Source organism: Lytechinus pictus, chromosome 7, assembly GCF_037042905.1.
Source record: "Lytechinus pictus isolate F3 Inbred chromosome 7, Lp3.0, whole genome shotgun sequence".
NCBI classification, from domain to species: Eukaryota; Metazoa; Echinodermata; class Echinoidea; order Temnopleuroida; family Toxopneustidae; genus Lytechinus; species Lytechinus pictus.
Genome location: NC_087251.1, coordinates 15,812,999 through 15,828,583, shown reverse-complemented (window position 1 = coordinate 15,828,583; position 15,585 = coordinate 15,812,999). Strand labels below are relative to the sequence as shown.

Sequence of the window (15,585 nt, the reverse complement as noted above, 5' to 3'; positions counted from 1 at the left end):
ATTACACGTTAAACCAGTTCCACTAAACTAGTTTCCAGTAAACTAGTTTTAGGAGGGAAGTGAAAACGGTGTCTAAGTCTCTCACTCATGGTCAACTATGCATAATGACACGTACATGACACATCTTATAGTAGATGGGGATAGGGTGGGAGCTAAACATACTATATTTCTTATACTGTATTGTATGGTGGCCCTGAAGGGACATCGCAAATAGACCAAATCGCGAATATTCACGACGAAATTCACGACGTCGCCAATTTGAAAATTCACAACGTCGCCAATTTGAATATTGACGACGAAATTCACGACATCGTGAATTTCGTCGCCAATTTCGTTGTTAATTTGTTTTGCTCGCCTGGGCGGTATGCGGGTTGAAACCAATTCGTCTGCTGCTAATTCCTCCACTCACAACAGGGTCTACATTCATTTAGTCTAATGCAATTCTGTCCATATGCCATTTGAGCTTATTGAACTAAGTGTTAATTGGGCGAAATTAAGGAAAATAAAATTGATATTAGACCAACTAGTTATGAGACGAAATGGTCATAGACGAACTGGTGATTAGACGAAGTGATGACTGGACCAAATGGTTATTGGACCATATGGTTGTTAGGCGAAAAGTTTATGGACAGAATTGCATTAGACTAAATGAATGGAGACCCTTTTGTGAGTGGAGGAATTAGCAGCAGACGAATTGGTTTCAACCCGCATACCGCCCATGCAAGCAAAACAAAGTCACGACGTCGTGAATTTCGTCGTGAATAATTCGCGACGAAATTCACGATGTGAATTTCGTCGTCAATTTTGTCGTCAATATTCAAATTGGCGACGTCGTGAATAATTCGCGACGAAATTCACGATGTCGTAAATTTCGTCGCCAATTTCGTCGTGAATATTCAAATTGACGACAAAATTCACGACGAAAATTGGCGAACGTCGTGAATATTCGCGATTTGGTCTATTTGCGATGTCCCTTCAGGGCCACCATAGTATTGTGGATTTGAAAGAAGAGAGATGCAGAGTAACCAAGATATCCATACATTGGATAACAAATTATGCATGCATACCTCCACATTTTTTTATTACCTGTTGAAAAGGGAAGGGATTTAATTTAAAAATGCAGTTCTTGTTTTAGCAGGTTTGTATAATTGTGAAGATTATAGATTTTATTTCTTCATTTTTTTGGGGGGTGGGGTGTTGAAAGAAAATCTCTCCTGCCATCTATTTCAACTTTTGAAGGGATTACTCTTGCACCTCCAACCTTAACAAAGGGTATTGGTCCTCTTAATTCAGTCATTGATTGATTCTTTATGAAAATTTGTTGTTGTTTTTTAATATCTAGTGCCTATTTTTATATTTCTAGTATTTTTCATCAAAACGGGCCGTTTCAGCACTAATTTACATCTTTTTTTAGTGATTTGATATGAGAGAACTATAAACAAAAATTATATCCTGCAATTTTTCCACATTTATTCATTTATGAGAATACAGGGGTTTGCAGATGTTTTATTTTGATTGGACACAATAAATTTTCACCTAACATATATCACAAAATTTATCTAATCAACGACATTTCCAATTACGTTGTCTGCATCATTGTTTTAGTGCATAATGGGTGATTTCAAGTACGATGTTGAAATCTTATGTTGGTATTGTTACAACACCGTACTTGATATGATGCTGATGTTGGGATTGACCTAATGACATATTTCTGGCAGTTCGTGTTGAGCGCCGGTGTTAAAGGTCAAGTCCACCTCAGAAAAACATTGATTTGAATCAATAGAGAAAAAATCAGACAATCATAATGCTGAAAATTTCATCAAAATCGGATGTAAAATAAGAAAGTTAAGACATCTTAAAGTTTTGCTTATTGTTCACAAAATAGTTATATGCACAATTTAGTCACATGCAAATGAGAGAATCAATGATGTCCCTCACAATTTCTTTTGATTTTATTGTTTTAATTATACAATAATTCAATTTTTACAGATTTGACAATAAGGACCAACTTGACCGAACCACAAAATGTTAAACAATGGTAATTCCACATGTTCAGGGAGAATTTAAACTTTGTTTCACTGGACAATGAGGAGAAAATTAGAATATTTCATCTAATAAAATACAAAAGAAATAGTGAGTGATGTCATCAGTTCCCTCATTCGCATACCGACTGGGATGTGCATATAACTATTTTTTTAAATTAAGCAAAACTTAAAAATGTGATAACTTTCTTATTTCATCCGATCCGAATCAAAACCTTTTTATAGACTGTATGACAAGTTGGCAATATCATTAACAGGAAAGGAGACGGCATCCTTGAAAGTAAATAGTTTTTAATTATTATGAGAGGAGTACAAAAACCAGAAATTGAGTTTCAAGATCATTTTCTTTAACATGTACAACATTGGCGTACATGATCAGGCTGACATTGCTTCTTAATTTAGAATTTGTTATGCCACATCATGAGTTTTTTTTAAATCTTGTAATGAAAATTGCAAACACTACACTGATATCACTATTCAATTACAGTTACACAAATGAAACTGATTCCAAGCTGATCAATGGTACACAACTCAAAATAACACAATAGCTTTGTCTCCGTTCTGGTTTTAGATTTGTCAGAGTGACTGCCACCTTGGTAAGTTCCTGTGACGGCCACATCTGTTTATCTTGAATATTATTTGTCTGTATAATCTTATCTTTTGATAACTGTGTTTTTTCCGGTGATATTTCCAGCTGTTGTGCTTGGCGTAAGTCTTCCAGTATGCAGTGTCTACTGTATACTTATCTGAGTAGATTCTTTTTTCATTTTTATAATCGTCCAAACTTTTTGACTCTCATGATTTAGATAAAAATTTCAAAATAAAACATGAAACTGAAAATTACTTCAAAGTCAGATGTTTCATGAAAAGAGGTGTATTTTTTTAGTTATGCATAGTTTTACAAAAAAGTGATATGCATAACATTTGCAGTATATTGATAATGATATCGTTCTTAGTACCATTTCCACTTTCATTGAAATGTTCAAGGCATTTAAAAAAACGGAATGTACAACAAAACGGAGAGAAAGACAGTAAAACTGTCATTCAACCTATTAAAAAGGAGCTAATGATGTCTCAACTCACTATTTTGTATATCTTTTTATTTTGTCATGTGAATTTATGTACATGTGTGTGCATGTATTGTATGACCTTTGAAACTTGTAACATTTTCATCATTGTAACATATTGTTATTCAGTAATTTTCAACAAAATTAACATAATATTGACAAAATAATGTAATTTAATCAACTTTTATATACACATATAACATAGTACAAAAGTAGGAGTGAGTGTGTGACATATTCAATTTGATATCACTGTTTGTGAAAGTATGTAAAACTTTCTTGTTTTTCTAGTTGATAAACTTGTCATTGTTATGTTATTTGGTTTTCTTTATTTATTCAAATCAACTGATTGGTGCGAATTTGGCCTTTTAGAATACAGTAAGATGACCTTTATCATGAAGGTACTGTATTGTATTTATCCTTTTAGTAGGAGCATTGTAGTAGCCTAGAAGTAGGCCTGTATAATATGCAAATTGCTGATTGGTCTAAATACAACCACTTTATATACCGCCACAACAGAGCCATCAAATAAACTTCTAAAGTTATGATGACAATTCCACAAATACCCCCAACATTATCAAAGTTCGTTGACCCTAAATGACCTTTGTCATGTTACCTAAAACTCGCACAGGATGTTCGAGGATACTAAATTGCTCTTATGTCTAAGTTTCACGAACTAGATGTATAAAATTTTAAGTTTCATGAACTTGGCCCATATACTTTCGAAAATAGGACATTTTAAAAACTTAGCCTTGGTTAAGATTTCGATATTGATTCCCCAACATGGTCAAAGTTTCTGTTTACCCTAAATGACCTTTTGACATTGGTCATGTGACCTGAAACTCAAGCAGGATGTTAAGTAATACTTGATTACCCTCATATTTAAGTTTCATGAACTAGGTCCATATACTTTCTAAGTTATGATGACATTTCAAAAACTTAAACTTGGTTAAGATTTCAATGTTGACGACGCCGCCGCCGTCGGAAAAGCGGCGCCTATAGTCTTGCAAATATTTATGATTGGTTTTAGACATAAAATCTTGCAATTAATATCAAGGTTAATTGCAAAAAAAAACATTGAGTTATTTTGAATTAGCTGTAGTGTTGACATAAGTTTTAAGGTGATTATTGCTTATCACCAAGCTGGTCATGTTCATGTTGGTCTGCAATATAGGTCTGTGATATTGGTCAAGCCACTTAGTCTATATGCTTAGAAGCTGACGTCATACCATTTTGCTGTATGTATTATAAATGACCATAGCAATGTTTGATGCTTTTTATTTCTCGGCACATCACATATCCAGAATGAAGGTCAGTTTTGTTCTGTTAGTGGTCATCTTGACCGTTTGCTCAGCTCTACCGGTCAGCCGTAAAGTTCGCTATGACAAGTAAGGCTCGTGTGAGATGCCCATCATGGCCGCCATTACAGCAGTAACATCTATCGTCATCATCATCACTACCACCTTTATAATCGTTATCATCATCATCATCACTACCAACATCATAAATCGTCATCAACATCACTACCCATCATGATCATGATCACCATCATGATCATCATCATCACCATCACTGCCATTAGCACTGCTCTTATTTGTTGCCACCATCGCCATTATTAAATACGAACTCTATCCCAATCAGAATTTGGTTTGAACAAGTAGAGAATATCTGATAAGTATAAAACCGAAATTTTCTTTGAAATCGGATAACAGATAAGATAAAGAAGAGTTTTTGCATGTTTGATTTTTAATTTTCATAACACAGTTTTACATGTGCACGTCTTGGCCAGTATGTAAATGAGAGACTAGATGATGCCACTCACATTCGATATTTCTTTTTTTATTTTCTTCCACAGAACTGCCTCTTCTTTATATAGATGTAGTGATGTAAGAATTAAAATGAGAATAATTTGATATTTTCCATGAGGAATCAAACCAGCCTTCACATAATTAGATTTAAATATTTCATAATATAAAATGCAAAGAGAAATACTGAGTATGTAACATGTACGGTACTACCGCCTTTGTTTTATCACTGGTTTTGGCAATAAAGCAACACCGAAAATGACTTGGTTTACATCTAATATCTCATATCTGACATTTTGAAGATTCAACTTGTTTTTATATTCTCAAGTTATTGAAATTATCCACCTCATGGATAGAACTTGACCTATACGGAACTTTTAGAAACTTAATCAGAGATTTGTCCTTCCTGTCGTTGGAAGAAAGTAGCGAACCCAAATACCCGTTATCTGCATGGGGGAACGCTAGTACAACAGGTGTCAATATTGACCAATTGCATATAAGTTCTGAAACTTTTACCATGGTATCGATGTTCAACAGCCAATCAAAATCAAGGTTTCAATGTCAGTTACCACTTGGATGCCATTTTTTCAGCCGTTTCCAGGTGATAATCAACTATTTAGTTTCTAAATCCGTTTGTCAATAACTGCTTTCTAAACTGTAATTTTGCTCCTCCTTAAATCATCGTAATCATTTCTAAAACACAGCTACCGCCACCATGCCGTTTCCAATATTGGCGCTATCGTCAACTCTATTCACACCGTAGCCATCATCAACAACGCCATTTGCACCATCATCACCACCATTATCACCACTATCATCATCTCCACCAATGCCATCATCACCGACATCCTCATTTTACTAACAATTCCAGCATTCACGATTATTATCGTTACTATGACCACCAATATCACCAATACACCTGTCGCTATCATCAGTATCACAATCAGTGTCAACCATCAGTACCGCAATCATCATCTCTCTCCTGTCCAACGATGATCGTCTGGACATCATCATCTACATCGCCTTTAACGAGTGTCGTTCATTAGACGATTTCCCAATTCGAGGATGATGACCGAATTAAGTGAAATATAAAACTATATACTCTATTTAAATGTCTTCTACTGTGTCTTTCCAGCTACAAGGTATTTCGCATTACTCCTCGGACCCAAGATGAATTAAAATGGATGCAAGGTGTGGCCGACAGATGGGAAACGGTAAGGATGAATCGAATCTATTTTAACATGTGTCGATGTTTCTATTATCATTCTAATGATTTTATTCCGCTTCCTTGCTGATATTTTTCTTTACTTTTTCTACATTGTATTCTTTTCACTCTTCCCCACCTCTCATCTTAATTCTTATCTTATCCTTTCTTATTCCTAGCTTGATTTCTGGAAGCGCCCAACGAAAGTTGGACGACCTGTCGATGTCATGGTTTCCCCTGCCCATCAACTGAACTTCGTCAGCTCAGCCAGCCGTCCTGGACTGGAGATCACAACATGGGTAACACATTTACCATTACTTGGAGGAAAAGAAATCACGGGATAGATTTAAAAAAAACTCGCTCTTTTGTTTAAAGAAGATAAACCCAATCCATTTATGGCATCTGTGCATGAATGTCGAGAACTTGGAAGTAGCCTTCCAAAAGTTTCGAAAACATTTCGATAATTTTCAATAATATTCTATCCACTTTTAATAGATTTCCTATATGTATCTATATCATTTAAACTTTCCTCTAGATCTCTAATGTCCAAGATATGATTGACCGAGAGGCCGCTGAGATGATCAATTCTAAGAACAACGTTAATAATGCCAACTTCGATTACAACCAATACCACACTTATGAAGAGGTAATAATACTCAACCCTACACCGAACCCTTTACGAATGGGAGGGAGATATTGATCGATGTCGTATTTTTTTCCTATATAGTGGTGGGCCCGAAAGTGGGGCATGAGGCGCCGCCTGGATGGACCATACAATTTGTTTACTATTAACGGAAAAGCATGGGCATCACCCCAGTAACTTAGCTGATATCTTCTTGTAGGCCGGAGGGGGGGGGGGGCTAATTGTTCGAGTGTCCATGCTGTTGGCAAGAAAATTTCGACCCATTCCACCTTCTTAGTCGACCGAGGGTTTTTTTCTGGACCCTGACTCTAACGGGCCCATGCATTAATAGAAATCCTGGATCAGCTACTCATGTTGCCTTCCGTATAATAAGAGATCTGGGGCCCGTTTCATAAAACGTGTTATATAAAAAGCAAATTCCAATAACATTCAAAAGCTATATACTGAAATCCTTGTGTGGTAAATTTGCTCTAGAAATTGTGAATTTGTTATTGCATTAAATCTTTATGAAACGGGGTCCTGGAAGGATTGTTGTGAAAATTATTTTAAGTCGGTATCATCATCGTGATTCGTGAAATGCGCTTATTTTGTTTAATTGTGTTTTCTGATGTACCTTGGAATAATTGATAGCCTTACATAATTTAGGATCCAATTTTAAATAGGTATAGTGCTAACGAGTCAATATATTTCTGTAGGCTTATTAGTCAACTAATCTTTATAAATTCTACGGAATATTGTGTTAACAGGAGTTGAGACTATGTGATCATACATTTTACATTTTAGAATTTGTTTGCACTGAAACAGATCTATCTCTATGTTTATTGTCTTGCTATATTCTTTCAGGTTTGATTATTTTCTTTCACCTTTTCAGCATATTCATATAATACACGTATCGTGGTAAGCGCCAAAGAGCAGATCCCATCTTACACTCAAGGAACTACTTTTATCATATTCTGCATAATATTATATACGTTATCATCTATTCCTTTTCTTTAGATCTTTGCCTGGATGAATGACTTCTCTTCCTCTCACCCTGATGTTAATATGGTTCAGGTCACAACCACGTACGAGGGGGAAGCAGTCTACGGACTCAGGGTGTGTTTTGCATTTGATGGGGTGTTGTTGGGCTGGGTCTGGTGCAATACCTGATAAATCTGATCGTTTATGACAACTATGATTAATTAGAATGGTAATGATAACGCTATGATACTACTTATGAAAAGAGTAAGCAAGGGAAATAAAATAGAACAAGAAGGAGGGGGGGAAGAAGAAGGAGAAAGTTGAAGAGGAAAGGAAGAAAGAGGAGAAAGGGAAGAAGAACAAGAGAAACAGAAGAAGTTGAACATGGTGAAACATCAGGCCATCTTCAAACAGCGGCTTTAGAAACTTGTAAATATTTTACATTAAACTAAACAAAATCATTTAGTGCAGTTTGCAATATAGTTAGGTAGGGGCGTCGTGGTCTAGTGGTTACGAATACCTTCTTTCAATCTGAGGGACGTGGGTTCGAATCCCAGCCATGGCGTGTTTTCCTTCCGCAAGAAATTTACCCACATTGTGCTACACTCAACCAAGGTGAGGTGAATGGGTACCCGGCAGGATTAATTCCTTGAATACACCAAGCGCCTTTAGCAGCTGAAGCTACAGCCGGGTATGTAGTGCGCCATTGAATAAGCACTTGATAATAGGCGCCTCATAATATTATTATTATCATTATGAAAAAAATAATTCAGAGTCATAATCGCCCTCCCAACTGATCCCCATATTGAAAGAACAATTGATTAGCATACCAATAATTTTGATGTTTCCGATCATAGCATCCCTACAAGTTTATCCATTTACAAAAATGTGTACATTATAGGTTATTACTGCTTGCAATTTATAATATCGAACAGATCGCCAAGTCACCATTCGCCAAGAACGTCGCCTACATCCAGGGAGGTATCCATGCCCGAGAATGGGTTAGCCCAGCTACAGTCATTAATCTCATCAATATGGTATGTACTTTCTGTAGATCTTACCCCCACACACACACACACCCACACAAATTATGGTAGTGATGATGATGATAATGATGATGCCGATGATGATGATGATGATGATGATAACGACGATGATGATGACGATGATGATGATGACGATGAATTGCCATTGAGTTAAAATCGTCACTTTGTCTTCAAGTAGGTCTATATCCTCCTATCTATGATAACCAAGTTCTTTGCGAAAAGATGGAAGGTTCCTTAACTCGGTGGGGGATTCGAACCCATCAAGTTCATTCCTCTGTCCGTTTCTGCGCCTCTAACTTTCTCGGTTTCTCCTGTTAAAATGTGGGATGCCAAAAGTTTTGATCATTAATGTGAAGAAGTATAAATTTGCCCCAACCCATATTAAAAATACCCCAATGAGTAAGAACGTGAGGAGCACCCCCCCCCCCCCTTCAAAGATAAAATCATTATCATGCAAATTGTGATACTTTATTCTTGGGTCGTAAAACCCAGTTTTTTCTTATCAAAGGTGACACATAAATGGAAATGCCATTCGCATTGATATGTCATTAATTCCCTTTCGATGGGTACCTTCTCCATTTCTATATTTTTTCATAAATAATGGCTGATCTAAGAGCAGATTCTCTACAACAATTCTCTTGATTTTCTCTTCGTTCGACAAGTTATATAGTTTGGACACGAAATCGGATAGTATATCAAATAGTATTCAAATAAACCGATAAACGTAATGATTTAGGGGAAGTACATGCTTGCATAACTCCACACCATTACTTTTTTAACATCTAAGCCTACTTTATTGCTTTATTTCTCACTTCCTTCCACCCCACCCCTTATACCCCTTTCCTGTGTCAGTTCGTATCAAACTACGGCAGTGATGATACTGTTACCAGCATGTTAGATAACTTTGTTTGGATCATCGTTCCAGTATATAACATCGATGGATATAAATTCAGCCACACTGTAAGTATGAGCAGAATCATTCAAACTGCTTTTTCTGTCACCTGCATTGTAGATTGAGACTATAGGCGCCGATCTTCCGACGGCGGCGGCGGCGTCAACATCAAATCTTAACCGAAGGTTACGTTTTTGAAATGACAGCATAACTTTATGGACCTAGTTCATGAAACTTAGACATAAGGTTGATCAAGTATTACTAAACAAATGAACTTTGGCCATGTTGGAGGTAATTATTAAACTACTGTCACAACTTTCAAAGTTTATGGATATGGTTTATGAATTGTAGACATATGGGTAATCAAGTATCACTGACAAGTCTTAGGTCACATGACCAAGGTCAAATGTCATTTAGGGTCAATGAACGTAGTATTGTATGAATGGTGCTTTTTGTGAATAATTATTTTATAGTAGTTTTCAAAGTCAGCACTGCTGCTATATTGAATCGCGTAATGCAGGTGAGACTCAGAGGCGCTCCACTTGTTTATTACAAATTATCGGATTATGCTTACATGGGAAATAATTAACGGACGAACGAAGTACCATCTCCCTTGTTTTCATGTCATTTAACGGTTAATAGATTGCAGCATTTAGAGACCAATGTTTAAGGCACTCGGAAATGAGTGGGATGCACTTTACCCCCACATTTCCTAACACACACACTCGTGTTCACCCTCACGCACCTTTTTCAATAAACATTAATAATGCAAATCATCGCTTACGGGTGCGTCACAGCTAAATTCATCATAATGATAACATTTTTGGCTTACATTTAATAAAATTAGATCGCATATTTGATATGAAAAATAAGTCAATAAAAATCTTGGAAAATGGGTGCAATCAAGAAAGGTATTTACATTATTATAGAAAAAACCCAACTTTCTCAGCAAGCCTTTCAAATGTCATTGATTAATACTCTCTACTACAAAAGAGTGATGAATGTAACATTCGCTATTTTTTATGTTTTACTCTTTCATTTTCTTGGACTGTATAGTTTGACTTTCTTTTGAAGAGTCTGTCACATAAATATTCTTTTTTTGCAATCCGCAGCCATATATGCTGTCGTTCTGGGCCTGCGTAGAGTTGCGTAAAGTTGATTACCGAGTACGCCAAAATAAACTGCGTACACAGGAGGGAAAATGTTGCTCTGCGCAGGCGAGGGATTGACATAGTTCGCAAAAGGTATCGAAAAAGTGAGATGAATGATATCTCTTTTGTTTATTAAGTGTACTTTTCATTCATTGTTATTAATTATTGTTATTGCATATTGTGATTGAATTGACCATTGTTATATCTGTGTACTCCTGGAAATGAAATAAAATAAGATGATATTTATAATATCAGTGTACAATAAGATTGATGCGCGTCGCATGGTACACACAAACTACACACATTCACACGCACACAGCACATGTGGCAGTGTAGTTTTAGTTTGAGTTGCAGTCGAAATCTTTCATTGCAAGTTTATTTCAAATTTTTATTCTTGAAAAAAATATATGTTGAAAATAGATAGATTGGCAAGCCTATGTTTATTCCCTTTTTTTCATAAATCTTGTACGCACGATTCTGTAGCAATATAGTGTCAGGGCTATATACAGTGCGTCCCACAAAAAACGAAACCGAGATTTATCGATGATTTATTATACCTTAATCACAAATACAATAGACAAATGACCTACCATTGTAAAGCTTAGAATATCCTCTTTCATCTGCGATTACTTAGATTATATTTCATTCACGCATGAGTGAGCAAAAACAATTTGAAGAGGGGATACCAAAAAGTCATTTGGCGGGCTGTATCTGGGTTTCAAGACGAAAGCCACATTTTCAAAAAGTTCAATATCTGCTCTTTAATTTGATACCTCAATTACAGAAAATGGTCAAGAAATAACAAAGTTCTGGTTATTTGAAATAAGGCTTGAATTTCAATAATTTCATAAAATGAAGAGGTTTTACATGCTTGCGTTCAAACTCACTCGACACTCCGTTTTGTTGACGATCAGCCATGCATAAAGTCTTTTGTTAACCGTGCGATAGCTTCTGTGGGAAACCGGTGAAAACACGTTTATTTAATGAAATTATGGAAATACAAGCATTGTTTCGAGGGAACATAACTTTTTTACTTCTGGACCATTTTTTGTGATTAAGGTATCAAATAAAAGAGCAGATATTGAACTTTTTAGGCGTGTGATTTTCTTTTTGAAATTCAGATACCCCCCGCCAAATGATTTTTTGGTATCCTTTCTTCAAATTGTTTTTGCTCACTCATGCGTGAATGAGGAATAATCTAAGCAATATCAGATGAAAGAGGAGATTCTAAGCTTTAAATTGATAGGTCATTTGTCTGTTTTATTTATGATTAAGTTATGATAAATCATCGCTAAATCTCGGTTTCGTTTTTTGTGGGACGCACTGTATAGGTGTCAGGGCTTTTTCTGAAAGTATTTATTCCGCACACCTCAGATCCAGCAACAAATATCTGCAGGGTTTTCTATATCTCCATAAAAGCATCACAGACTGTGATATGATTGATGATAGTAATTCATTTTTTTTCGTTGACAAGGATGATCGTATGTGGCGCAAGAATCGCAACCCTAACACAGGAGGCTGCGCTGGAGTCGATCTCAATCGTAACTATGACTTCGAATGGGGAGGTAGGAGGATTGTTGAAACATCTGAATTAATCTTAAGAAAGAATAATAGATATCTTGTTTTTGTAGTCGATCATATTACAATTTCAGGGTTTTAGAGTGTTGGTTTTCCACTTTGTTTGCAGTGTAACTAGATTTTGAGAGAATATGGGTCTTTTTTATATATAAATTCTTGTATATTTCACGTCTTGTACTCGTATGACTTTACAGCGATACCTTTCTTGCTCTGTATAATCTATCAAACGAAAAAAGGTGATTTTCATTAAACTGTAGTTGCGCAAATAGCCCGATTTGAATTCGTCCATAAAAAAAGTCAGACATCATTATTCAGAATTATCGCATAGGCAAAGAGTAAAATATATCGGTATCAAGCTGTTGAGGTATGTGTCGTTGAAAAATAAAACACTAGAATACAAGTGAGTCGTGTACATCATTTTTATCAACTTGACATCATCCCCCCCCCCTCTCTCTCTCTCTCTCTCTCTCTATCCCTTCCTTTCTTGCCTATTCTGTATCTCAATATCCTATTATGTTATTTACTACTTCCTGTTGAAAAATATTAATATAAACTAATATCAATTAAATATATTAATAGTACTTGGTAAGCCAACATAAACCCTGGTTTTCAACATTTCATGTCCTGATATTCCCAAATCTCTAAATGCATAATTCTTTTTTTTTTCTCCCCCCCCCCCCCTCTCTCTCTCTCTTTCTCTTTCTGCCCATCCACACTCCCCCTAACCTACATTCTGTCTGTTCATCCGGGTTTTTTTTTTCATCAAATTAAAATATAAAATGCATAAGGTGCTAGTAGACAGAGGTGTGCCCAGGACTTCCAAGGGACAGAACCGCTGAGTGAACCCGAAAACATTGGCTCCAAGGCTTTCCTTCAGAGCTTTGGCTCAAACCTCAAGCTCTTCATCGATTTCCATGCCTACGGTCAGTACTGGCTCTACCCTTGGGGCTACACTCGAAGGAACGTCGCTCATCCAGACAAAGACGAACAGGTACAGCACCAGGCACACCGACACGATACCTACTCCAGATCGATAAAAGCATTTACGTTGTTACCAATGAGAAACCAGTCAGGTTGGAGTATGTTTCGTTTGTGTGACTTTAGCATCAGTGATGTTTCACAAAGCTCTTCTTTCGAAAGACTGCAGAAATGGCAAAACCAAATCTAAGTTGAAGGATTCATAAATATTATGTAAACAAACATCTTAACTACAATGACAACTTAAAGCCCATTTTGATTGAGACATTGCAGATCTAGAGATCGCTGGTCCCAGAAGGTGACATGGCATTTTAGAAAAATAATTCGCGCCTTCGACTAGTATCTCGACCCCTTGACTTACTAACCTGTTCCCTCCCCCCAGAGTTCACCTACCTCATCAATCCCACGGTTCCATTTTGAATATTGATTTTTTTTTTAATTGATTTTTATTAATATCATTTTCAGAAAGCACTCGCCACCGAAGTAGAGAATTCAATTAGCTCAGTTCATGGCAAAGATTATTTTGTTGGAGAATCAGGACCTGATATGTGTGAGTTAATCATAAATAGATTATTTGAAAATAGCATGTGCCACTTGGTTACATTATATCTAAATGCATGAATTTACATTCGTCAGCATTTTATTCATCACCGGTATCATCATCATTATCATCATCCCCACCCTCTCGACATCAACATGGTGACGAGATGGCAATAACACTTTGTTACCGGAATGAAGAAGCTCTATATGAAATATATTCTGGACTGGATTTGTTTGTAATTGACGATTACTTGATGATGTCTTGATGATGATGACAATAGTGAGAGTACTGTACGATGATGATGACACCATGCTGAAGCTGCTGCTGATGATGTTTGTGATATCAATTATAAGGCTTCAGGTCATCATCATCACCATCATCATCATCACAACCACCAATAAACGATCTACGTACAATGGCTAATCATCACCATCATCATCGTCCTCCTCCTCATCGTCTTCATCACCATCATCATCATTAATCAGCAGCATGCAGCAGCGGTAAAAAAAAAATCATCAATATGACCGTTTCTCTTATCGCTAAATAAAAATCTCAATTATCAAATTCACTTCATAACTTAGTTTAACTTATGCGAGCCGTATCATTATCTACATCTCAGACCCCGCAACGGGTGGAAGCGAGGACTTTGGCTACGGATCCCTAGGCGTGAAGTACACCTACGTGGTGGAGCTTCGTGATGAGGGTACGTTCGGATTCCAGCTTCCAGCTAGGCAGATCCAGCCAACCGCTGAGGAGATCTACGCTGGTATGAAGACACTCTGTCAGCAGCTCGTCGCCGAGTTCGCATAGAGACAAACGCAAATGAACAAAACCAACTGAAAACGACAATGAATAAAGACACCGGAAGATATTGCGTAATTTGCTCATCATTGATCGGGAAGCGTCATAGTTTGTATATCCTGAACGAAGTTGAGGTCAAAGATATTAATGGGTTGATGTAAATTATTAAAAAAACATCAAAATACATAAAAATGTTGAAGCTGTAATTTGCATCTGAAACTTTCAATAAATAAACAAAAATTATGTATGTTGGCAAGTGAAGTGGTTCTTTATTAGTGGCGAAGCGATGATTGTGATGCGACTAATGAAGGCGACAATAATGAAGGAGCCTCAATGAGATTGAGAAGAGACAAAGAAAGAGGAAAAGAAAACAGAATATATCATGAGAATATGGAGACATGGATAAGATCAAATGGTGTTAATAAAGAGATTACGATTTTTAATACTGATGCTTATAATGAAAACGATAGTAGTAATACTCCATGACTGTTAAGACGGTGATGGTAGATATTCAGAGATATGTTTTAAATGTAAGAAAAATAATGAAAACGGGTGAATAAGATTGTTGGTGATGAAAACATAAGTTCATGTGATGATAATTTTGACAAAGGTAAAATAACAACTATTTGTGATTATTATATAATCACATTCATATATAAATATATATATATATGTGTGGGGGCGTGGGTGTGTGAAAGAAATGAACGAAGAGAACAATGGTAGGCGTAGCTTAAATCAAATATTTAAATAAAAAGAGTTGCCAAAGCTGTTGTACATGTATAATTTCACACATTTGAATACTTTCTCCCATACGTGTACTGTATCAAAGCAATAGCTTTGATCCAGCTTGTCATTGTTCAAAACCCACCTACACCCGACA

At 36.3% G+C, this 15,585-nt stretch overlaps 1 protein-coding gene across 1 annotated transcript; it reads left to right on the top strand.

Moving 5' to 3' along the window:
* The first annotated feature begins 4,303 nt into the window (after positions 1-4,303).
* LOC129265971 (carboxypeptidase B-like) lies at positions 4,304-14,948 on the top strand. Its single transcript, XM_054903867.2, has 11 exons — positions 4,304-4,494; positions 6,047-6,125; positions 6,295-6,414; positions 6,651-6,761; positions 7,755-7,853; positions 8,654-8,755; positions 9,617-9,724; positions 12,282-12,372; positions 13,174-13,376; positions 13,829-13,913; positions 14,524-14,948. The coding sequence occupies exons 1-11, from the start codon at positions 4,358-4,360 to the stop codon at positions 14,712-14,714; spliced, it is 1,326 nt and encodes a 441-aa protein (XP_054759842.2). The 5' UTR covers positions 4,304-4,357; the 3' UTR covers positions 14,715-14,948.
* The last annotated feature ends 637 nt before the right edge of the window (positions 14,949-15,585 follow it).

Excerpts from the sequence above, each read along its gene's own strand:
- LOC129265971 (XM_054903867.2), top strand. The coding sequence starts at position 4,358 with ATGACCATAGCAATGTTTGATGCTTTTTATTTCTCGGCACATCACATA. Across the intron at positions 7,854-8,653 it reads AAGCAGTCTACGGACTCAGG|ATCGCCAAGTCACCATTCGC; the intron begins GTGTGTTTTGCA and ends AATATCGAACAG. Across the intron at positions 13,377-13,828 it reads ATCCAGACAAAGACGAACAG|AAAGCACTCGCCACCGAAGT; the intron begins GTACAGCACCAG and ends TATCATTTTCAG.